This window comes from Lutzomyia longipalpis, chromosome 1 (assembly GCF_024334085.1).
Source record: "Lutzomyia longipalpis isolate SR_M1_2022 chromosome 1, ASM2433408v1".
Taxonomy (NCBI): Eukaryota; Metazoa; Arthropoda; class Insecta; order Diptera; family Psychodidae; genus Lutzomyia; species Lutzomyia longipalpis.
The window spans coordinates 17,185,122-17,210,766 of record NC_074707.1 but is presented as its reverse complement, the minus strand read 5'-3'; the positions used below and the strand labels follow the sequence as shown (position 1 = coordinate 17,210,766).

Genomic DNA, 25,645 nt, shown 5'->3' with positions numbered 1-25,645 from the left:
GATTGCATCGCGAAGATCAGTGGATGTAGAAGAATAAGACAGATAAATCCTCACACAAGCGACTCAATAGAATTTCACAACAATCTCTGCTGCTGATGCTGGGAGATTTCACGTATATTGTAATTAATCGAAATTGCTTATTCTTAAATGAATTTTAATAATTTTCTATTAATTTGAGAAATTTTAACACAATAAGCATTTAGCTTAAAAGCGATGAAGGAATCTTTTAAGTATATTTTGTATAGAAGTCAGAGAGTCAGAGTAAGACCCAGTAGTCCTTAAATGGTTAAATGATTTATTGTTTCATTAATTGAATTATTCTAGATGATTTTTTTAGCAAAACTTTTTATCTCCCTTTTAAGAAACTCGCAGCATATCCAACACAGATCAAGGCATTCAAAAGAATCACTGCAATTACCGGTTAAAAGAGCCTACCCCTGCTTGTATACTTAAATGTTCCTCAACTTTAGCTAAAAAATTTTTTATACTCTCTCCATTTCAATTCAATTTGTACCTTTTCTAGAGAGATAGAGGTATATTAATGTCATGTTTGATCAGAAAAGGTATGTTCAAAAGGCTCTGCATCAAAGTATCTTCTTCGCATTCTCCTTGTAAATTCAAAATGTTTGCTCTTTGTCAAAATCCACAATTCACTAACTTGGAGAAAAAGTCATTCGTAAATGCCACATACAAAATTTCAATGGGGCAGCGACAAAAGTAATTATTAAGTAATTCCCGATCAGGAAATTCGATGAAAAAATTAGCTTTATGCTAATTGTGCCGATGGATTTGCATTGTGAAACCCACCGCGATTGGAGGTGCTTGTGCCGCAAGAAGTCGATGGGAAGGTTGGTCAAAAAGGAGATCTTATGTTGTTTTTGCCAAAAGATAGGCCATTGATCATCGACAAATTTTCAATATTGACAAATAAATAATCTCTCTTTGAGATGTGCGATATACATAAAAATCCCCAAATGGGGTCAGTCTTCCTCCGCATCGAGAAGATTTTCATGGAGCACCGTGAAGGAGAGAAAAAAATAATAATAATTACTTAAGCAAACTGAATTCCATATTTCTTTCTCTTCTCCACCACCTCAATTGGGTCTTTCTTCAGCTGGATGCTGCTGCTGCTTTAATTGCTATTATTAACTAACTGCGATGAATATTGCAAGGCAATTCAATTCACGATTGATGCAATCCCCATCGTATGGTGTGTATTTGGTGTATTATGTGCCAGAAGAGATTTTTATCTTTTGTTTATTCTCGCCATGGCAAAAATTCAAACTGCGCGGGTTCCAATTGTGGATTCAACAATAAGCAATGTGTGTTAATTTCCATTGATTCGCAAGAATTGAACCTTTTCTCCCTGATCACTGGAGATCCTGGTCAATTGATCAAATTTGGCGATTGTGCCCATGTCGATTTACCAGCTTCTCATACAAATTTCAATCTATGTTTCATTATGATTGCCACTATGGTTTTTTACGCATTGATGGAATAAAAAATGAATTGAATTAAAAATGAATTATTAAATAAATTAGCAATGCGGTAATTCAGTGACAAATATCGTACAAAAAACTACTTAAACAGAAGGATAAGAAGTTTATTAAAATTTGCATTGATTTATCACGATTTATGACAATCCTTGAATCAAATGAAAGAATTCAAAAAAAATAATAAATTAATTTTATTCATAAGCCTTTTAATGGATATTTTTTTTTGTTCTAAAATCATTTCAATAATTTCATAAAATTTTTCCATAATTTTTGCAAAATTCCCCATCTTGTTTCATCGTCTTATATGAGCATAATAAGACGAATAAGAAGAGAGAAAAAAAAAAGATGCCGGCAAAGTCTTGCAATTCCTCCAAAAGCAATCAATGAAATTATTATGAAAAGGTTAATTGAATTAATTTCCATCCTCAAGAGAGTGGTGCAATTAATTTTGCAACAATGATATTTTTGGGTGGAAAATTGTCGGGTATTCCTTTTAGCATATGTTGGTACCTCCCCCTATATAATACAATTTATATGCATCTTGATTTATCTTCTATGACGACACCGTATAGCCGAAGCAATTAAAATGGAATATTTCAAGAATATGCAAAGTGTCTCCGCATTGGCGTGACTCTTTTGCTCTCTCCCAACCATACTGTTCGTGATTATTTCCGATTTTTCTGAAGATTGCGTCGTGGGTTTTTACATAAAGGGTAATTAAATAATTATGCATACAATCTCATCTCAATAGAGGGACCCATGCTCTGTATGCTATACACATTTTGCGTTAGAAGAAATTAAAGTCTTATTAGATTTCGTATACCAGAGGAATCGCAATGGTAGTAGGTATAAGATCATCTTGACTCGACGGTTGTATCTTCATCTTTTCACGGTGTACGATGGAATAAGAGACTCCGCCGCGTATAGAGAGTGAAAATGAGAGTAAAAAGCCAAGTCACACAATTCATCATTTTTCGAGACACAATTGTAATATAATATTGTTTTATACAGTCTTTTCATGGATCGTCTTGTGCTGCGCTCCACCATCATGTTATGCCATCCAAAAGAGCCTCTGTGAATTCCCATAATCTCCCATAGTAGAGGGAATATGTTGCAAAAAGCCGCGTGCACTCAATCATAATTTTAATGCAAAATGAGTTAATTTTTTATCTCACCACCACACTGTGACTTTCAGAATATTACATACATAGTCAAGATAGGTAGAAGGAGGGGGGAGGAGAATGACTCAAAAAAAAAACATCAAAAGATGGCAAGAAAGGTGAGTGAAAAGAGTGAAATGAATATCTTCAAATTATTGACTCTCCCATAATACCTTTTGGAGCTTCTGCTAAAGTAATTTTCGCTACCTGGGAGCCCTCAGGGAAAATTCTTAATGTCTCTTTCAAACAAAAAGCGAATTATAGAAGAAAAGGAGAAAGAGAAGTAAGAAAAAGTTTGCAGATCGTAAAAATTTAACTATATAACCTTTGAATGAGAAACAACGATTTCCGATCGTCTTGTAGTTTCTTTGCACTCATTTTAACGGTCATTAATTTAAAACGACACGATCTTTTGCAATAGATCCAAATTCTCGTTTTTTTCACACCTGACGACTGATCGTATCTCGAATTTTTGTGTCATTTCAAGTAAACTAAACTATTTAATCTTTGGTATGTTGAGTGTAGGATTTTTTTTCTCTTGTTTGGGCTTCATTTACAATCTTAAACTACAGTGTGTTTCAATAATAAAATTTGTATTATTTTTTAAGAATGAAAAAAATGCTTTTAATGCAATATTTATGAGACACTCTGTTAAGCCACAAAAGCGGTTACATTTAAAAAGACGTAAATTAAATTGTCTAAATCTCTTTGATAAATTTCCTATAAAAAGGTTATTTCGAGTTATTTAACATTTATCGAATCTGCATACAAATTATATTTGTTGCTTAATAAGAATACTTTTTTCAAAGGTAAAAATGTAGTTTTTTTGTTGATGGATTCAACATTTCAACAGTAAGGAATCCCAAGAAAAAAAATCAAGGAAATATCTTAGATTTAAAAGCATTTTTTGGTGGTGAAAAAAACCTTGATAAGTCACACTGCATCAAAATGATTTTTATTTCATCATGATGGGTGGTATGAAACCTTTCCGAGTTTGCAGAAAAAAAAATTAAATTGAATCTTCTCTTCGGCTTGTTAATCAAATAGTGTTGGAAGAAATTAATCAATGCAAAATGGATTGGTCGATCATCATTATATTTATGAAAGATTTCTTCAACGGGCTGTGGTATGAGATGAAAAGCTGGGCAAAACAATCTCACGCAGGGACGCATGGTTTTGCCACAAAAGCTCCGTGTGGGAAAGAAATTGAGTGAGAGATGAAAATGAATTACGGTGAGTTGTAATAAATTGGTCAAGGTGTTGGAATATTTGTGTCTATGTATCGATGCGATGATGATAGTTTTTTTTTTTGGAAAAAGCTCCACGCGAAAGCATAAATTTTTATTTTTATTTCTCTATCCAGTTTTCTATTTGAATGAATGTCTTTTTTGAACAAAATAACCACACCATCACATCTAAAAAGGTCACAGAGTTTAAATTATTTCTTGATCTTCACTTAATTCAGATGTGAAAACAATGCCACGGAAAAATTTCTCAATGTGCAATTTGAAAAATCTCCCATTAATTGCCAGTAGACAGAGACACACACCATCGGGAAAGGAGGATGTGTTTTATTTTTGCGTGCAAAAGATCATCTGTGGAGAATTTCTTGGTGTGTTCTGCACCAGGTACGTGCTGAAAATTCAATTTATATGCTTTGCATGTGTAAAAAGAATTTTTGTGAAAGACATCGCACCTCTGAAAGTCAAACGGAGAGCAATTCACAATTCAATTAACGTTTGTCCCATAAATTGAATCTTTCACTTGCATTTAGGAGCAAAACACTGCGCATTATGTATAGGAAAGCTTATAAGGAAGCTTTCGTCGAGGGGTATTAAACTCTACAAATCATTATGTATTTCCGAGCATACTCTGTAAAAAAAAAACTTAAATGCTTAACAGTTTAATTTTGAGTTCAATTAACTTTACACAAGATTTAATGACTTTTAGGAAATAAGTTGTTGTAATTGTGAGCTTTTAAAATTTAATTGAAAACAAGATGTTAGTTAAGTGCCAACATCGATTGACTTTTTTTATATTTTCTTTTCTATTTTTCACAGCTCGTAGAAAATTCTTTCTGATAAATTTTTAAGAGGACGTTAAACTTAATAAAAATTTGATAGCTTAAAAATGCAAATAATGACGTCACTGTTTTGTTTTTTTTTGACTTTTATAATCTTTATAATTCATGAAGCATTTGCTCTGATGAATTTTTGGCGAGGTTTAACAAGAGAATTTTATGCTTCATCAAGGGGTGATTTTCTGTCGAATTATTTGATGTTTTTAGCGAATAAAAAAACGACATTAGTGACGTCATTGTTTGCATTTTTAAGCAAATTTTTAACGCTGTTATTTCATGTTTTTTTTTCTAGTAGAAAATGAAAAGTTTATTTGGCTATATCTAAATCATTTTTAATCCTTTATAGCATAAGATGTGTCCTATGTATTCTTGAAAAAAAAATAAATTTTAACACAAAGCGAATAAACTCCTTTAATAATCCAACCCACCCCGCGATGTTTCATGACTTCATATAGTGCGAAAAGCACAAATTGTTACGCGACCCGTGATCTCTGTGCAATGCCGAAAATTCAATTTCCCGCCATTTGACGCGCTAAAAAGCGCGTCCAACGTGTTGTTAATTGACTTGGTGTATGCACTATGATCACGATCATTCGCCCACCTCTCACACACTTTTGCTTGTAAAGACAAAACATGCGCGAAGGAATTTTACTTTTCAACTTTAAGCTTGTTCTTTCGCAGGTAGAAAGACTTTCCACATACAATATTTTCCTTCTGAATGCCCCATGAACATGTCCTCTGCATATTATTCCATACATTTATGTGTCTTTTGGGACAGTCAAAAGTTCAATTTAATAGAAAGCAAATTTTGCATTTTGAAGATCACTGGCTCATGGTGGCGTTTTATATGCGCCAAATGTATAAAATCCGTGACTATGGCTATTTGTAATGCGCCTTCCAATGTATCGCTGAATTCCAGAAAGTTTTTTCGTTGTTATTAATTTTAAAACAATCTTTGCGCACGAGAAAAGTTTAAACTATATATAAAGAGCGAGTAAAAAGACGACGTTGATATTTCAGGAAATGGCTTCTGCCATGGTAATGCATCGCTCTTTCTCTTTGCCACCCGCGCAAATACAAAGTGAAGAAGTTATAAGATAAACATGACACGAAATTAAGATGAATTTACAATTCTCCCATATTCAAATTACGGAACTAATTCGTGCGACCCGACAAAAGAGCTCTTCTCTTTGCCGTGTGGATGAAGAAGTCGCTTTTCGCTATGTGTAAAATAAATTTCTATGCTTTGCGAGAAACAATTTCCTGACTCTGGGGCGATTGTCCGGGCACTCTGGTGGCGTTTGCGGAGGGAAAAAGAGGTGGTGTGTACCTCGGTGGGTTATTAAGTTTGGCCAAAATGTTGCCATTTGAGCTATGATGGTGCGCGCGGTGCTATGAAAAAGAGAAAAATCACTTTTGTTCCATACCATCATCTTCTAATGCGATTTATGTAATCTCATCAAGATGAGACGCATCGCCACTATCTTGCGCGTACATCGTGGCAATTTCCATCATACACACACACCGGGCGAAATTAACAATAAAATATGATGAAAAATTTACTTGTGACTAATCGAGAGATGTACCATGGATGACAAAGTACAATGAATGTGTTTTTGTCACTTTTCTTGCGCAAAAAAAAGAGGGTCCCTACAAGCAGAAAAAAATCACTTTTACGCGCTAAAAATTAGCCCATTTCTCCATCAACACCCATTCACAATTACCACGATATGTGCCTAACGAAAATTTTGATTAAAGCATCTCACAGATCTCACTATAGTCCTATTATAGATAACCATGTATCTCTTGGATATAATAAACCATTATTCATTCATTCACTTATGATCTTTCAGCAATATGAAGAATCATCATGGTGGTCGACAGTTGGGGCCGGATGTGAGAATTAACCGTCAAGAGTTTACAGACAGAGAAAAGAAGTTCAATTAGTGTTGCAATTTGTTTTTTCTCTTTGAACGCAGAAAAGCATTTGGGGGGTAATCAATTCAATTGAAAAATGATTTCATTTATTAGTTTCTTGTGTAGATCTTCAAACACTGCATTCACCGCGGTGATCTTTGTTGTAGCACTAAGAAAATGCCTTTTTAATCTTTGTTGGCAGATATTATAGTTTAAACAGCTACTATGGAGTTAGTTGATGAATTAAGTAATATTATTTTAACTATTTATTAATAATTCATTCATGTATAATAGTTTTGAAGTAATCAACAGTTATCAAATTAAATTGAATTTTAACTGATTTTAAGATGCAGCCAAGATTTAAACAGCCTCCGCTACTTTTGTTAATACGATAACCACATGGTTTCTACAATCAGCTAAAAGAAGAGTTTTAGAACTTCTTACTCGATAAAAATAAGAATATTTATTGAAAGTCTTCTTCTAGTCAATCTTAAAGTCAGACTTTGCTCGAATTATAACAAAATCTTTGATATTTCTGGGTTAAATCTATAAATTATTAGAATCATGTAATAAATAAAATAATAATTTAAAAATTACTAAAATTAAATCAAATTAAAAACAAAATAAAGTACAAAAATTTTAACAATGACACACCCCTTTTGGAGTTTAATGTACCCAACACGGCGTAATCAAATTAACAAGCTTCGAATTCTTTTTCCCATTGAAATCATCTTGAGATAATTTTTGCTTCCCTTCTTGCTCAAAAAGGGGAGTGAAAAGCTTTTTTTTGCAATATGTTGGACATTGTTAGGCAAGCGATTAATTTTCTTCACTCACTTTTTTTTTGCATCTACATAAATCTCTCGCGAGACGATCAATTTGCATGCCAAAGATGGGAAGAAATTCTCTATGCCGAGAGATATTTGGAAATTCTTTTATTAATATTTCTTTGGGGTATTAATTTCTCAAATTATCTAATTGAGAAATTCCACACGGCGTGGAATTATAAATGTTTGTAAATTCTGTGAATTTTTTCTGCAGAAGAAGGAAAATAAATTGTCAAAGAGAAATGTTTGCATTGAGGGGAGACACATAGAAATTAGCATTGTCTGACATTTTGGAGCTGACTCGTGCCAAGGGACTAGGAGAACAAGATCAGAACCTTCGGATTGGCATTCATTCATGGAGTTTGTGAGAAAGAGAAAAATTCATAAATTAGCGTTTAATTAAAACAGCAATTAATAATAAAAATGTGATTTGTGTGGCAAAAGAGTCAAGTGAGAAGAACAATGGGAATCTTTAAACACTTTTATCGCCACTTCACGATCATGTTTCTCCTCAATTGAGGCGCCAAGAGCAAATCACGAGATTCCAGGGACTTCGGGCAGGTGTTTGTTTCTTTTTTTATTTAAAAAAATTTTTTGTTCTTCTCTCAGCTTCTTCACTGAATCCACCTCTCGCTCTCTTCCCTACACCCACCCACCCCTCCCACTAAATCTCATTAGTTACTCTGCTGAGAAATTAATTATCATGAGCATAGTGCTTCTGAAACATATCTTTTTTTTTCTTCTCTCCGAAAAAAAAAGACTTTCAAGCATCATGCTCACCAAGATCATACAAGCTTATTGTTGTTACAGCGCACAAAATTTCCATTCATGCTACTAAATGGTCTCCTTGACCATTTATGTGTCTTTCACACGTGGTGCCTCCCTCCGAAAAAATTAATGAAAAAAATACAGCCATAATACACCCACCTTAAAGTAATTAAAATATGCACGGTAGACACAAAAAAGGCGCGCGATTTCCCTGCAAGATTAGATGAGGTGCAACTACATGCAAATTGGGAACGTGAGGAGTGCGATATTGTTTGTGCGGAGGCTCTTAAAAGTGTCAAGTATTCAAATTTCCATCATTTTACTATCATTTTATTGTGCCACAATAAAAGCTCATGCGATCGCCTAAAACTGTACGCGCACAGAAAATCTCACGTTGACGAAAGAACCGAAAAAAAGTTGACAGGTGAATGAGAGATCTCAGGCATAAGGTGTACCTTCTGCACAAGCCGCATCGCTATGTAAATTTGTCATTGCGCAGAATAAAATCTTTAAATGAAATAAAAGACTCTCTATGCTGAATAAGAAGCAAAAATTCATTATTGTTTCCGAGAGGGTTTTGAGTGATTTTTTTCTTTTGTGGAATAAATCTGTGAATGACTCCGCGAAGGAATTAGAGCGCCTCGCGTCTCTTTTAATGGTGCAAGGGCACAAGGTATATAAATTGAGACGCGGGGAGACCGCACAATTGACCCGAAAATGATTGCATCATCGAGCATAACGAATTCCATCGCTATATCATTGTCTTCATGAGAGAAATTGCCCAATTTCTTATTTATTTAACCATCCTTTTGCTTTTCTCTCTCACTCTGCCTCTTTCCCTAACCTCGTTATGTATGTAAATCGCCAAACAATTCAAAACAATTCGCGTTGATCTTCTTTTTTTCTTTTGCCTCTTCATTGAAATATTTTTCTGTCCTCATCAGACCAAAATATATTTCAACGTCTTTTCCCTTGACTTGATTTGAGTCTATGGCTCTTTTTTAGGTAATAAATTTTCAACCACATTGTGTAACAACTATTGCGGATTTTTTTTCGCTCATCCATTGCCTTTGTGATGGTGGTGCAGGGAAAAGAACAACAAACTTATCAGAAAATTGATTTATTTTCTCAATTTATCTGCCAAAACGGGGAAATCAGGGGTGGACAATTAGCAGGATTTGAGGCTGTCTCAGTAAAAAAGCTCTACTTTACCCTTTTATTTATTTATTTAGTTAATGTTATTTAAAAACCAATAAATAATTTTTAAGGAAAATGGTAAGGAAATTCTTTAAAAAAAATCCTTTTTTCTCATTTTCAATAAAAGGATTCATAAGCATGAGCTGTTTCAGCAAGCAATCAGGACACGTAAAATCTTGTAAAAGCTCCAATGAGAATAAAAAATTGGTGAGTAAACAGGCCATTTTTCACTAGAATCAGCTAGGACAAGATGGCAAAAATTTGCTAGAAATGCGAAGACTGACATCATAATTGTTGGTTTTAGTCTCCTTTATTAAATACTAATACTTTAGGGGAGAGGACAAACGACGATAGGACATAATGATGTCAGTTCTTGAATTTTTGAGCAAATTATTGTCGCCTTTTCCCCAACTGCTTCCATTGCAGTGGAAATGGTAAGTTTCTTTGGCAATTTATGAATCATTTACAATTCTTTACAATATTATGTATATGTATTCTAAATATTTCCTCCAATGAGTTTTTTTTCATATTAAAAGAATAAACTCATTTAGAAGTTTTTCTAGTTCTGGCATTATTATTTTAATTTTTATTGTCTTTCATAGATTTCAGTTTAAGAATAAGATCAGAATAAAGAATTGATTCAATCGATCACACAACCAAAAATTCAACAAAAAAAAAAGATTTAATAGAAATGTTAACAACTAAAAGAATTTGATCGAAATAATTAATCAATCTTTTATTTTTCTATTTTCCCTTGCATTTATCTAACACATTACTGTAATAGATAAGAGAGAATTGCAACAAAAATTTATGTAATGTTTCGTAATAATTTGGCTTGCCATTTAGCCAGTTGTTCACCTCTAATGGGAAACTATCAATTGTGAAGATATAACCGAAAATCGATTGTGACCATCCTCACGAGAAGACACATCACCCCGCGATCGCACGGGAAATTTATTGCACAGAAGCTTCCGTGAAAGAAAATTCCCATTATGTGCACAGATTCTTTTTTTTTGTTCATTTTGATCTCCCCAAAGCCAGCAGCAGTGGTCAATTGGAGGTGAATCCGGAGGAATTTTACCATATTATGATCTCATGCACACGATCCCGCATATCAATTGATGTCACGACCAGTGAAAGTCCCTTTCTCGTTAATACACCGTTTCCACCACCCCGAAAAGAAGATCAACAAAATCATAGAGATCAATCACTGGGATCTCCTCGCCACGCTAGATCGATCATCTCTCTGATTATCTAAAAAAAATCACTTTTCATTAATTTATTCCACATTCCATCGCGAAATTTTCTCTTCTTGCCAATTTCTATTGAAAATAATATGAAAAAAAAATGAAAATCAAAAATTCAAAATTCCGCGAATGGTGCAATTTCAGGGGAGAATTCCATTAAAATAGGATCACAGAGCACAGAAAAGAATCTCACAGTATTTTATCGTGAAGTGCCTCACCTGTGTGGGAGGTATTTTTTGTGAAATTTTTCTATCTTATGGATTTTTTTCGAGAGAGACATTGGTGTGTGCAGAGAAAAAGTCTGCATAGAGAATATCTTGCATTTGTGAATTTTATAATATATTATAATTTTAATTAGATGAAGTTTGCACGCCATGTCATGAAAAATATGACTTGTCTCTTTCAGCCATACCTCTTCATCTTGGCTCTGTTATTTTTGGCATAACACACAACCTCGCGTAGATTAATTAGACGACGAAAAATTAGCTGCAGTTGCAGAACAAAACAAACACATTACTGAATCTCAAAAATGAGCCACGAGTTTGTTAAGTCAGACACCCACAAATGAGCTAAAGCTCGAAACTCGCGAAATGTGTACACAGCATAGAAGGAGAAAAAAAATTGTTGTTGTTGTTGTTTGGGAAAGCGCGCGGCGTCCGGGCGGCCATATGCGCTTGAAACAGTTTTAACATTTGCACCGCACTCGCGAAATTCGCGTTTAGCCCCTGTTTTTTTTGTTTTTGTTTTTTTTTTTTTTTTAAATTTCGTTTATAAGTTGCACTTTCTCAAGGAAGTCAAACACTTTTTTAATCGATCGCGCACTGGCTTGGCTTCCGAGGTCAGTATGGAGGGATATACCTCCCACTTCACTTCTTTCGTTGCGGTAAACAGCACAATCTTCCAACACGTGTCGCACAGAGACGACAACACGCACATCTTCGTCCGAACAGATATCGCATATCGGGGGCTGAGCACCGACCATGCGATAGGAATGGGTGAGTCTGGAGTGGCCTACGCGTAATCTGGTGAGGATTGTTTGGAGTCTTCTGTTCAGGACGGGGTGAGGAAGTTTTTGGGGGTCGTCACAAATGCTTCTCAGCTTATTTTCCTCCGAAAGGTTGGCCCAAGCCGCTCCCCTCCGAGAAATCCACTTCTCTTTGCATCGTCTTTGGAGGTCTACGAGCGGCACTGAGATGTCCTCCACCGTCCGCTTGGAGGCCGCATCTCCCGCCAGCTCGTCCGCCTTTTCATTACCAGCGATCCCACAGTGCCCAGGAATCCAGACAATGCGAGTGTCGTGGGGATTGCTATAAACAAGCATCTTTATATTTGTAATTGTGGGGTGATGGTTGTCGCTACCACCGAGGGCCTGCACAACCGAAAGGCTGTCAGTGAGGATCGCCGTCCTGCCCTGATGTGGTGACGCCACAGATAATGCGTGGTGCACAGCTTTTGCTTCGGCAGAGAAAATGGACACAAGGCCGCTTGTAGACACTGAACAGGACAGCCCCGCGTCCCCGGAGAACACTCCAAATCCAGTGCCATTCTCCTGCTTTGAGCCGTCAGTATAGTAGCAGCTGTATCCTCCCAAGTGGGATAGCTTTTCCTGGAAAAGGATCCTGTATGTTTTGGAAGGAGTGATCTCTTTCCTAAGCCGTGCCAAGCTCACATCCAGACACTCAGGGTTAAACCTCCACGGGGGGAATGGGCAGACCTGGTTTAGCTGTCGTGAGAACTCCGGCAGCTCCAGTCGGGACAGAGCCTCCCTGGCCATGTCCACCACCGACACCAGGCGTCTCCTTCCGCCACGGCGGTCCCCCACGCCCCGGAACTCTCGATGTAATATATGTTTTGGCTCGTAACGGATTTTATTAGCCCACCTCACCAGTTGGAGACTCCTTCGCTCCTCGAGGGAGGGAACGTTTGCCTCAGCAAGTACACTGATTGTGGGAGAAGACTTGAAAGCACCCGTTGCCAGTCTAATTGCCGTGTTGAAGACTCCATTGATTGTGCTGAGAGTTGTTTTGGAGGCGGTTCCAAAGACCTGGGAGGCATAGTCACACTTACCTCCCAGCAACGCTTGGGCAATATGAAGAAGTTGCCTTCGATCACTGCCCCACTTCGTGCTGCTGAGGATTCTAATGATTCTAAGTCTTTTTAAGCAGCTGGATTTAAGCTCCTGCAGGTGCTTTCTGAAATTTAGCTTCTCATCAAAGAGGACTCCCAAGACTCTGAGGACAGTTGTAGGTTCAATGGGAATTCCGTACAAGCTGTGCCTCGGTGGTTCGCAACCCTCCAGTCTGCAAAAATGTATAAATTTGGTTTTTTCGGCCGAGAATTTAAAGCCGAATTCTCTCGACCACGTTCCCAAAGTCTCCAACGCATTCTGGATAATGTTTTGAAGTTTTCCTCCCTTTTTACTTTTAGCGAAAATGATGAGGTCATCTGCGTAGAGAAGATGTTCGACAGTGATCATCGATAAGGAATGTGAAACCGAAGCTATGGCAATCAGGAACAAAGGAACGCTAAGCACACTTCCGGTAGGAACTCCATTTTTCTGACACTGTGATTCGGAGAAGGTGTTGCCTACTGCTACGGTAAAGGATCTGCTTGACAAAAAGTCCTCCAAATATTTGAGGATTCTTCCCCGGAGGCCCCACATCTTCAGCTGGTTAATAATATTGATTCTCCAAACTCTTTCGTAGGCCTTTTCCAAATCGAAGCTCACCCAAGTCACGTGCTCCCTCGCATTCAACGCTCTCACCGTGTAGTGCTGAAGAAGAGCCAAGTTGTCCGTTGTGGATCTTGCCCTCCGAAAGCCGGACTGGTTGTTGGGGATAAGTTCGTTAAATTCGAGCCACCACATCAATCTTTCAGAGACCATCTTCTCCATCACCTTGCCGAGACAACTGAGGAGGGAGATAGGCCTATAACTACTCGGCTGGAGGGGATCTTTACCTGGCTTTGGTATGGGCACCACCACCGCATTTTTCCATTGTACTGGAAAATGCCCTGCCGCATAGATTCGGTTATAAAGAGACAGCAATTCATTTCGTTCCGGGGGAGGTAATTTTTTCAACATAGAGTATGAGATTTGATCATTGCCAGTTGATTTTCCTTTTACTTTATTAAGGGCAGAATTCAATTCCCACGGGGTGAAATCATCATTAAGGTCATTTATTTCATAATCTTTTGGAACGATGTTTAGCTGATGCAGTTGATTTCGAACGTCAATCTCTGCTTCCGTTAGATTCAAGTCATCAGAATTTGCACTGAAAGTTTGGGCTAAGACATTTGCTATCTCCTTTTGATCGGTTGTATGGCCATTTAAGGTGAGTATCTCCGAAGGCCCTGCACCTTGAAAACGCCCACTCAGTTTCCTCATTTTTTCCCAAACTTCTTTTGCTGAGGTCGAGGCATCTATACGTTCCACATAAGCCTGCCATGATTTTCTCTTGCCTTCAATGACTAAATTCTTAGCCTTCCTTCGCGCTATCCTAAATGCACTCAAGTTTTCTGACAGTGGATTTCTCCTGTAGAGACGAAAAAGCCTTTTACGTTCCCTAATTGCATCTCCTATCTCTCTTGTCCACCAAGGGACATACTTTTTTCGTATTTGCGTACTAGTTCTCGGTATGAAGGTTTCGGCCAACTTTGAGATTTCACCAGAGAATTTATCCACTTGGTCCGTGAGTGGAATAGGTTCAGATTGTGTTAATTTTCCGTGTATTGAACGTTGGAAAGACGCCCAATCGGCTTGCTCTTCCCTCCACCTTTTTCGTCTTGTAATATTGACCCTGGTTTCTAGGCTGGTGAGGATAACAGGGAAATGATCGCTGTTATAGATTTCCTTAGCAACTTCCCAGTTAAAGGATAGGTTTAGAGCTGGTGAACAGATTGAGAGGTCTATGGCTGAAAGAGAGCCATGTCCCGAACTGAAATGCGTGGGGCTGCCATCATTCATAACTACCAAATCATTCTCAAAGACAAATCTCTCAATAACTCTGCCTCTTGTGCTGGTGGAGGTGGATCCCCAGGTCGTACTATGTGCGTTAAAATCCCCGAGAATGAGGAGCGGGGTGGGTAGCTGCGTAAAAAGGTTTTGCAAGTCTTCAGGATTTGTTCTTTCATTTGGGTTCAGGTACAAGGAGCATACAGTTAGGTTCTTCCCTTGAATTCTTGTTTGCACTGCCGTACATTCCAATGGGGTTTGTAGGCGTACTTCCGAAGCTTGCTGGTGTGATTTTATTAAGACTGCTGTGCCGCCCTTCGCTGTGTTGGATGGATGATTATTGTGGAAAATTTGAAAGCCATTGAGAGTAGGGGGGGAGCGACTGGTGAGATGGGTCTCTTGCAGAGCAATGACGAAAGGGTCAAAATCTTTAACCAATAGATTGAGATCGACAAAATTGTTGAAAAAACCATTTATATTATATTGAATAATCTTGTTCATAGTTTTTATTTATATAAAAAAAAAGGACGGAAGAGCCATTGAGTTGGGCTAATCCGTCTGCATATTTGTAGTTGACTGATTAGGATCGATTTTTTTATTTGTATCTTTATTTACAGGCGACTGGAACCCCTCATTGGAAGGTGTTCCTGTGTTTTTTGCAGCTAATAATTGTTTACAAGCTAATATTTCTTGGAGAGCTTCTTCTTCTGGCGGAGTTTCTTTGGTGGATTGTGAAATTGCAGGTTGAGAGTGAGTATTGGGAGTTTCCATCGGCGTCGGTGGATTACTTTTATCTTCCGAAGCACTAGAGTTTTTTCTTGACCTTGAGTTGCGAATTACGAATCCCTCGAGAGTGTTGGAATTCGGCTTTTTGAACGTCTTCCTCTCTTTCTCAGCTCTTTGGATGGCTTGATCAAGAACTTCCTCCTCTGTCATTTCTGAATTAAGACGTTTCCGTTGCCGGCTTCTAGACAAATCTCTTGTTTTTTTGGCTTTATTGTGGACTGTTGTAGGGATTGGCGGTTTCTCATGAGCAGGAATTGGTGCCAATTGAGGCTTGTTTTTCCCCTTTTTTTCGTGGCTTTCTTGAAGAGTTGGGAAGTTGACATTTTCCTCCGAAAGAGGCAGGAAGAAGTTTGCGACTGGGATGAAACCATATGGATTTTTTCTGCTTGCGCGTGGGAAAATCATTTCCGCCTCGTTACGACACATGTTGTTTGCTGCCATCGCTGAGCGAATATTGTTCTGACGAATTCTTTCTGGGCAATTTTCTTCGGTAGATTTGTGTTTTCCTCTGCATAGGATACACTTGAGCTCGCTCTGGTAGCATTCCTCCTCGGTATGCTCACCCCAGCATTTTGGGCATTTCCCTTCCGTGGATTTACACTTGCTGACTCCGTGGCCAATTCTCCAACATCTCCGGCACTGAATCAACCTCATGATGAATGGTTCACATCGCATCCTAACGTAGTTTATGAAGAGATATTGAGGAATAGATTTCCCATGGAAAAATATTTTCATTCTCTTTGTAGGGTTTAAGCCACTTACCCCATCTTTCGTTTCTTGCCGCTTGATTCTCTCCACCTTGCATACCTTGAATTGTCTACCATCAATTCTCGACATGATGTCATCATTTGTGTATTCAATGTCCACATCAAAAATGATTCCGCAGCTGGTCACAAAGTACAGTGGTATAAACAGTTTGAAGCCACTGGCTTTAAACTTCTCTTCCGAGACAATGCGATTTGCAGTGTCTGCATTTGTGCAGTGGATAACCACCGAATTTTTCCCAATTTTCACGACCTCACTTACTTCACCCTTCTTGCACACTTTGTCCAACAAGTCATTAAGAGCCAAAGGGCTAATGTTGTCTTTAGTTGCTAACACTCGGAAGCCATTGTATTCGACATCGCGCAAATAAGAGTTACTGTGGGGCTCCCCCTCTGCCTGAGGGGGTCCCGGGTTTTCCCCGGGGGGGTCACTCATACTTCACACCCTCGACGATACGGTGGGGTGGATTTTTCACTGAGAAGGCGAAAAAGAAGAAAAACTCACAGGGGCAGTGAGTACAGAGAGCAAAAAAAAAAAAAACGCTATCTAAAACTTGATATAAGCCGAGCACAATCAACGAGCAGCTGCTCTCGATGAAAGCCACACGAGAACTGAGAAAAAAAAAAAAAAAAAAAAAAAAAAAAAAAAAAAAAAAAAAAAAAAAAAAAAATTAAGCAATAAAGGCTTTAAAGCTTTGCTAAGTACTTACACATAGAGAATTTCTTTAGTCCTCTATCTTATTTCTCCAAACAATGAGATCACTAAATCTCTTAATATCCATCCTCGATGGCACATCAGATCTACTGCCTTTCATATCGTCAACTGTTGAATTAAAAGAAAAAAATTGTTAAGAATTATTTTATAACTTAAAGAATAATAAAAAAAAATACTTACAAATTTCTTTTATGTTCTTTTTGTCTCTTTTAGAACCTAAATCTGATTTCTCAATTCCTGCACTTGGAGTAATTTCCTCGAGAATTTTATCCTGCCAAAGATGCTCAAACTTTGTAATTTCCTCTTCAGACATACTGCAATCGTATCGCTTCATTAGAATTCTGCATCGTATCACAACGTCATCAACGAGTCTGTATTCTTCTGCTAAGAATAAAGAAATAGTTAAATATAATAAATAGTTACAATAGTTTTTTGTTTAATTTCGGTATTTTCTTCAACGGAAAAAATTATTTTAAAGGAAAAGCAATTAAAAACTGAATTTCTAAACATTTTAAATAAAACTTCGAATGTTAGAGAAAAAAACACAATTACACAAAAATGCTATTTCCGCTAATTCAGGGGCTACAGTCGATAAATATGGGTTAAACATTTTAACGTCTTTTTTTTAATTTTAAAAATAAATTGTTTATTAAACAATTTGATTAAAACACTTAAAAAAAAGATTCCTAACTACATCCCTGAATTAATGCTTTTAACAGTATAGAGGAGATTTAACGTTGAATTTTGTATTTAGAAAAGACAAATCATTCAACATGTAACGAAGCATTTTCTTCTACCTACAAATTCTTATCTAATGCAAAAATCCCGCGAAATAGTAAGCCCACACTGTAGCAAACTTAGGGCCACGACTTTGATGTTACAACGCACTTAAACTTTTCATTTTCAACGGAAATAAGCATTATCATTACATTTTACTTACCATCGCTATCTTTCAATTTATCTTCCTCTTCGGAATCATCGTCACCCTCGTTGCTGTCCAAATCACTGTGGAGGCTTTTCTCGTGACCAGCATCTTCGGGGTATCCGACTTTCCTCAGATTCTGCTTGAGTACCTTGAGAGATGATATCAATTGAATCTTCTGCTGTGAGACCATCTTAAATTCATCGCGGTACTTCAATTGGCGACAGCGCTCCGCTGCGATCTTCTGTTTCAGTTCATCAATTCTCTCGGCATTTTTGCAAAATTCCGCATCAGTCTCCCCCATATATCTGTCGTGCTGAATTGCAATTTCCTTCCGCTTTTCTGTGAGTGACACACTAGCTTCCCGAAGACGTTTAACTTCGGCCATGAAATGCTCTTTATCCGGAAGCTGGCGCAAAAATCTTTGGTGGGATTTGAAGAAATCGTCATGAGGTGCAAATGAGTGGTGCACACGCGGGAGGTGGATAAAGTGAGGTGGGTGCATGATGAAGAAGAAGAAAAAAAAGAAGAGATTTGAGAGATTGTCAGAAAACGCGATGATGAGCCAAGTGCATGCGATGGAGTATGCATGGAAATTGTAGTGAAAAAAAAAGAGAAAAGATTGGTGTAGATTTTCACTCTCAAGCAAGCCATAATAATTGTGGTGCGGGAGTGATGAGAGGAAATGGAGCAATTGTGTGTGGTCTTTCCTGCTTTATATGTACCAAAAATCTCACCTGGCTTCAATGCCTCTCAGCTCGAGGCATCGCGTTGCATTCTGCAGTGATCTTATCATGGGTTGCACTTCCTCCAAACGAGTCTTCAAATCGCGAATTGTCTGTCTGTCCCACTGGGGGATTTCTTGGGTTGATTTGGGAATCTCTGGGGCTTGCTGGACCTACATAAGGAGAAATAAAAGGTGTGAGGTTTGCATTGCAAAATTCACATAAGCCCCACTTTTGCAGCAATGCGTGTGGTGCGTGCAGAAAATTGTTAGCACGCGAATGCGAGCCACAAGGGGATCACTTTGGAGGTCACGATAATCTCACGGGTGTGCGTATATGTAATTCTTTGCGTACCTTTTGCTCTATTTTCCGTCCAACCTTTTCATGGTGATGATGATCTTCCAGTTCACTGTGTCCCTTCTGGTAAACCTCAACATTGTGCTCCATCATGTAGCGTTTCTCAAATTCCTGCCTTAAGGATGAAAGTCGCTGAAGATTTCCCTTGAGAGAAAATTCAATTTCTTTCGTGATACTTTGCATCTCAATACCATCCTTCTCAAGCCCTCTGAATTTAACCTTTGCACTCTGAGCTGCCTGTATTAAGTCATTGATGGCTGTTCTATAGGATGCATTTACATACAGAGCTGCTTTATGGAGTGTGGAAATATTCTGCAAAAATTCAGCATTAATTTGAAGGATCATTTTGTAAATTTTTTACGTTCCCTTTATGAGTAAATTACCTGCAGTTCAATGTAAATGTTCCCTTCTGGTAAGCACTGTGGGATCTTCCTCTCGCTGCTGGTGAGCCTCTCAAGTTCTGCCTGGAGATTGGAATAATTCTTCACCATCTCATTCTTCCTGTGTGTCACCATATTCCTCTTGTACTTGATCTCATAGATAGCACTCTGCATCATCTTCGTTGTCACCTCGAGTTCACGACGTTCAAAATTATGCGAAATCTGCGCAGGGAGATCCTTAACAATGTTGAACCTCCGCAAATTTTGCAAACGTTGAACATTGAAGAGATGTTGCCTCTCCTTCTGAACACGCAAACGCATTTCCTGGACATGATCACGCCTCAAAGATTCCTCGAGATTCTCCTCAAATTGCTCCACAGCAAGTGCTCTCCTACGCAAATTGTTAATTTCGTGGCACAGGAGAATTTTGTCGTCCTTCGTCCAAGAAGTTCGTTGGCGGAGACTTTTTAAATCAATCTGATGCGCCATCGTGAGGAGATGATGAATTTGCGCCTCTTTTGTTCAGAACCTCACGACCTGGCCAAGTTGATCGAAATGCCAACAAAACGTGGGATGTTAGATAATCCACGAGCGCGCGGTTAAATGATTCGATTATGGGGTTATTTAATCTCCACCAGGGCAATATCGGGAGGCAAAAGCAGCACTCCATCAATCATTTTATCACTCCTTTACGGATTCAATGTGCATACCACCCATCATTTTCATGCGAATAATTAGGCCCAAATGCATTTATGTCCCTAATGATCGCCCACGACTTTTTAGATTGTGGCGCAGTGGCTTCTGATCGATGAAAATTCACTGTGAGATCACGCGTCCGGCAAATTGATGGGAGATCACATGAGAGACACGGCATTTTCCCTCAATACAACCTCCATGGACAGTCTGCGCGCTCCAGCGATTCACGACGAGGTCACGAGAAGGGTCACAGAGATTGTGGAGACGCGACAGCAATTGTCCGGGATCATCGTGCTCTCAATTTGCATTTCCTGGACATATATAGCGAAGAAAGTTTACTTTCATTTTCGCAAAATTATATTATCTATGCGATGTTGCGAAATAACGATGAAGATCTTTTAATGCAGAGATCATTAAGGAATTTGCTATTTATCTTGGCTCCTGCAAGTCTCCTTAAGCCCTTACAGGATCTGTGTTGTCTTATCAGAGTTATCAATTCTTAAGACGGCAGATAATTTATCGTCTTTGCACAATGAGATGAAAAGATGGAAAATTGCACGAAGTGAGTTGCATGAGATGTCGCATGCGACTCAGCATTGTAGGTGGGAAAATATTCATTGAAGCTTGAAGGCACGAGTATTTCGTAATCTGTGAGCATCTTCGTTCACACGTTGTGGACAGTCCAGTGACCAAATATCGCCTGAGGAGTGTCCACATACAGCAAGAGAAAGAATCTCAAATGGGAATCGTGCAATTTCCCCGCATAAAAGACACTCTCAATCGAATGAAGATCAACTTTCTGCTTTTCACATACAATTGGTGAGGCCAGCGAGAGTGGTCCGGAATAGAGGATAGTTTGGTGGGCCATGAGATGGTAGAGTCACGCAGTGAGACATTATTGATGATTTACGAAGGTGATCATCGTTCAATGGGGGGAAGGTAGTACAACTGCTGCTATAAAGATTTGGAGCAAAATGAGGAGAAATTCCTTAATTAAGTATGCACGCCGAAAAAACCGATGGGAATACCTCTTGTTGAGTTCACGAGCCATGGGCAAACATCAGCAGCATAGAGGAGAATTCATCCACAGTGAGGGAGAGACCTCAGCCGAAAACCTGTAATCTGATGACCATCGCAGCATCACGAGTTGCACTGCGCGAAAAAGGTGGTTCGCGGCAGATGATTGCAGCTATATGGGCTTCCCTGCAATCTCGGCGCGATATGCTCAATCTCCCGGGAAAATTATTTATAATTATTGTGAAACATCCATCTCAATTCCTACCCACATTGGAATCATCCAAAATATAATATGGGGAAACTTTTTTGCCAAACAAACGTAATTTCCCGCATTGCCCCATAAGCTCCATATACAATGACGAAATTCCCATCCAAGATGCTCGACTATCAGGACAAAATATCACCCATTGCAAGGAATTGGGAAATACCACGCGTCTGCTCTGGATGGAACTGACCCAACAGCACCCACAGAATCCGTCCGTCAGTCAATCCTCGTGGATAACTTCCGCCGCGGATACTCTGGTAGGCTCATGTGCACAGTGTGTGTGCGCACGAGGGGAACACGGCTCTTACGGAATTACAACTCTGAATAAGACTAAAATTATAGACTTGAATGAATAACTTAATTAGTCTGCAAGATACTTCGGTAATTTCTTGTGAGAGTGCCAGACTTTCGCAAGAATATTCTGCGCAAGAAATTTCATTAACAATCTCTCGGTGGGAAGCAATATTTTGCACATTATGTGGAGGCTATATTTGCCATACCTTATTCTTTCCACCCGCAATAAATTGTGGCAAAAGGGTGTAATTTGTAAGACAGATTTTGTTCCAATTAAGTCCTTAGAAGAATTGCAATTTTTCCATCAATTGGCTCATTCTCTTCAAGCTGAATTGATACCCATTGTTTTTTTTTTATTACAATTTTTTAATTCAATTTCCTACCTTTGGATATTTCTTTTCTTTTTGGTTTATTTAAAGGAAAGGAAGGAAATTTAAAGTTTTCTAGTGTGGGAAAATGCAGTGTATGACGCACATGACGCATATACTTTTTAAGACGTTTCGGGAGTTCTATACCCCCTTCTTCAGGTTTACAGTACGTAATAATTTCTTATTGAAAGCCTCAAAAGGTTTTAAAACAATTATTAAAACTTTAAGAAAAGCATTTAATTCAGTTTTAAGCCCTGATTTTTTAGGAAGATAATTTTGTTAATTAGAAAATTTCTAGTGCAAAAAAAAATGGCAGAAACGATGAAAACTCCGCCCCTATTGCATCTTCTTGATGCAACAGGATTTCATGACGCTCAAAACTGAATAAACTATACCTTAAAATTGTTTATAAAAGTTAGGTTTTGTTGAAAAAATATTATACGAACATTAAGCTGCAGAAGTTAAAATTAAATTTATTTATTTTGTGTCATATTTCTCATTTTTGCTGACAAAGATTCTTATATTCTGTAAGTAGAAAATGCTTTTATACTTAAAATAAAATTACTGCATTGACCGCGCATTGACTTTTCTGAAAGCTCTAAAACATTTAAAGCATTTAAATATTAAATCGAGCTCTGCATAATTTTTATATTCTAAAAATAAAACATTTCTGACCTTCTCAATTGCAATTCCCGCAATTCTTTTATCTTGAGCACTTCAAAACACTTTTTAGTGAATATTTTAATTAACAAAAACTGCGGTGTAAAGCGCTAATCTGCATTCAAGCACGTTATTCGTTACTCACAGAAGAGATAAGAAGTTTCAGAGAATTGAAAGCGGACAGACTGGAAGAGTCATCAATGGAAAATATTCTCCGTGAATCATCATTTGAGCACGATTTAGAATGATTGAATCTCTCCACTCTGAAAAAACGACAACTTTCTCCTTGATCAGATTCACGTACGCGATGGCAGAGAATTCACACACAAAATGCCCCATCGCCGTTGAATTCCTTCTGTGTGTGATAAGACTGGGCAAGAAAACGTGCCTATCTCACCTAAATGGAAATGTCCATTTGCTTATAGAACGTGCATGTAGCATCAATTGACACGAAAGTCTCAGCAGCATAAAATGCGACTGCTCACTTGGAGATGCTATCAGTCTCTCGTGATGGCTCTCAGAGTTCTCGTTCTTTTCGGTGTTCTGGCCACTACTTTGGTGGCAGGTGGAATTATTCCTGAAGTAAAGCCTCCATATGTGCCTGAATTACCTTTTCCAGAAGTCCCAGAAATTCCTGATGTGCCAGAGCCAGGGGACTATGTGAAGGTGCCTGAAGGAATCCCAGAAGTTCCTGAAGTTCCAGAAGTTCCAGACGTCCCATATGTTCCAGAGGTTCCAGAAGTTCCAGAGATTCCAGAAGTTCCTGAGTTCCCAGAAGTTCCAGAAATCCCAGATATTCCCTATAAACCAGAGGAATTGCCCGAGATTGGTGAATACGTACCCAAACCGGAAGATATCATGCCAAAGGAACCTCTGCATCCGGAATCATACATTCCCCCTGTTCCCCACATGCCACCTCCCCACGTGCCAATACCCATCAATCCAGGAGGCCCCATGATCCCAGCAATGCCACCAATGCCCATCAATCCTGGGGGTCCAATGATTCCAGCCGTGCCAGAATTCCCCGTTCCCTACGAAGTATTCGATCACGTTCACAGGGCACACGGACATGATCACCAAAGCCCAATTGTGAGTCACATTCAAACCATTCAGAAGCACTTTATGTACATTCCTGTTCCTGGATTTGCTGGACATTAACAACAAATTAATCTCTAAGCGCTCATCTGTGGATGAAGTTTGGGCGGAAATGCATTCATTGACTTATTTTCTTCAATAAAATATTGCTTCAATATTTTTTAAGAGTTTTTGTGATGAATTTAAAATCTTCTAGCATCGAACTCAAAATTTGGCTGCAATGTTTAGATTTAGAGGCTATTTGAAAAAAAAAATTAGAAGAAGGGGTAAGTTCTTACAAGAATTTATTAGCAGAGTACAACTACCTAAATCTGAGGTTCTAAATCCTAAAAATATTCGAAAGATAAAGATTATCTATTTAAAAATTTCCCAGTTAGATAATGCTCAAAGTAAAATGAGTAGGGGAGATTAGGGCTAATTGGTTTCTTTTAATATAAATCTTATTCATTTAGATTTCTAGATGGCATTTTTTTAATCAAGTAGTAATTCTTTAGTGAATCACAGAATTGCTTATTTCTCTATTTTCCCGCCCTATAACTTTTCCTCAGACCATTTTCCTCAAACTAATTGAAAAATAAAATTTTGGACCTTATTCAGCGAGCAAGAAACCCTTGAAATTCGCTTGAAATCTTGGAATTACACTAAAAAATTCAAAAATTTCAAGGATTTCTTGGTCACTGAATAAGGCCCATTATGAACTTTTTCTCAATCTCTGGCATAGTTAACCCCGGTCTCCCCTAATGAATAAAAAAAATTAATTGGGGGATAAAGAAATAGTTTTTCCATATAATTTAACGAAAATTGAACTTGAATCAAACCCTTATTCAAATTAGTTTTCTTTAAAAAGTTTTAGGAACATTTTCACTCAAACTTTCAAAAAAAAGTTGAATGAATGAATGAATAATGGTTTATTATATCCAAGAGATACATGATTATCTATAATAGGACTATATATTACATTTTATGTATATAAATTTTAAGAGTGAGAATTTAAGTTTTAAAAAAAGAATTGAAAAAAAAAAGATTTTACTTTAATTATTTTTTTTGTTTTCAAAATTTTCTATAATATATTTTTTTTTTTACTTTATTTTAATTATTGCAAAATTTTATTAAGTCATGATTCCTTATAGCATGTTCAGTTTTCGCAGCGTGTCGACATATGTTTGTGGGAAAGATGTAGGCATCCTCTATTTGAATCTTTCCAGGTCATTTTGATGTTTGACCTGAAAAATTTTGCCTTTTTCCTCCTTTCTTACAAACAGTACTCCCCCACTAGTCCACACGAACTTAAGCTGACCGTTCCTCCTCATGTCTCGGGCCATTTTAAACAGCAATTGATAGTTCTCTCAGACTTGCTCCTAAAAGCATTTTTTCGGCCAGCGCCAACAAATTGCGATTATGCTATGGAAGAAAATTGGAAAAATTCTGCAGACACCAATTAAATTCAGGTCAAACTTAATTTTTCTCTCAACCGTGCGAAGAAATCCATAAAAGACGATTTCCCGTACGGAAAAGCAGTATAAAGACACCTGAATGGCACTCAAAAGCCGGAAAATCCTCAAAATGACTTTTAAAAAGGAAAATTGTCTGTTTCTTGGCAGAAAATTTTCAATTTCCGTTGGGAAATCTCTGACTATTCAACCGGGAACGAGTATTCCCAACAAGGACCACTCTCATCAGTCTTTACACCACAGTCTTAAAGCGGACCATCACTGTACATAAAATAGAGCGAAAAATGGGCAAGAATCCAAAAAAGGAAATTAAAAATTTAGAGCAAATTTTGATTCAAGCTACATTTATATATTTCATTTTTCTCTTTTATAATCCTCTCGCAGCTTCCCTATAGAGAAATTTACCACCACAGAGTTTTTTTAGTCTCTCTGATATTTTTTTACATTTGCTTTTTTATAATGAGGTTCTAAAGCATCCTATACGTCCTCATTCTCCACAGGCTTTT

At 37.8% G+C, this 25,645-nt stretch overlaps 3 protein-coding genes across 3 annotated transcripts in view; 2 read left to right on the top strand and 1 right to left on the bottom strand.

Moving 5' to 3' along the window:
• LOC129794187 (poly(A) RNA polymerase gld-2 homolog B-like) overlaps window positions 1-25,645 on the top strand; it is a 255,708-nt gene that overhangs the window by 147,844 nt on the left and 82,219 nt on the right. The window lies entirely within an intron of this gene.
• On the bottom strand, window positions 10,163-19,827 carry LOC129794447 (unconventional myosin-XVIIIa-like). Its single transcript, XM_055835202.1, has 7 exons — window positions 19,297-19,827; window positions 18,911-19,225; window positions 18,569-18,729; window positions 17,850-18,253; window positions 17,090-17,293; window positions 16,905-17,017; window positions 10,163-10,699 (listed from the first exon to the last, which is right to left on the bottom strand). The coding sequence occupies exons 1-6, from the start codon at window positions 19,780-19,782 to the stop codon at window positions 16,920-16,922; spliced, it is 1,668 nt and encodes a 555-aa protein (XP_055691177.1). The 5' UTR covers window positions 19,783-19,827; the 3' UTR covers window positions 10,163-10,699; window positions 16,905-16,919.
• LOC129786960 (uncharacterized) lies at window positions 23,104-23,751 on the top strand. Its single transcript, XM_055822226.1, has one exon. It carries the CDS (start codon window positions 23,104-23,106, stop codon window positions 23,749-23,751), a length of 648 nt encoding a protein of 215 aa, XP_055678201.1.

Bases quoted from the DNA above. Each gene is read 5' to 3' on its own strand.
- LOC129794447 (XM_055835202.1), bottom strand. From the start codon at position 19,782: ATGGCGCATCAGATTGATTTAAAAAGTCTCCGCCAACGAACTTCTTGG. The intron at 18,730-18,910 runs GTACGCAAAGAA...CTCCTTATGTAG, and splicing joins GACGGAAAATAGAGCAAAAG to GTCCAGCAAGCCCCAGAGAT. The intron at 17,294-17,849 runs GTAAGTAAAATG...CTTTATTCTTAG, and splicing joins TAAATTGAAAGATAGCGATG to CAGAAGAATACAGACTCGTT.
- LOC129786960 (XM_055822226.1), top strand. From the start codon at position 23,104: ATGGCTCTCAGAGTTCTCGTTCTTTTCGGTGTTCTGGCCACTACTTTG.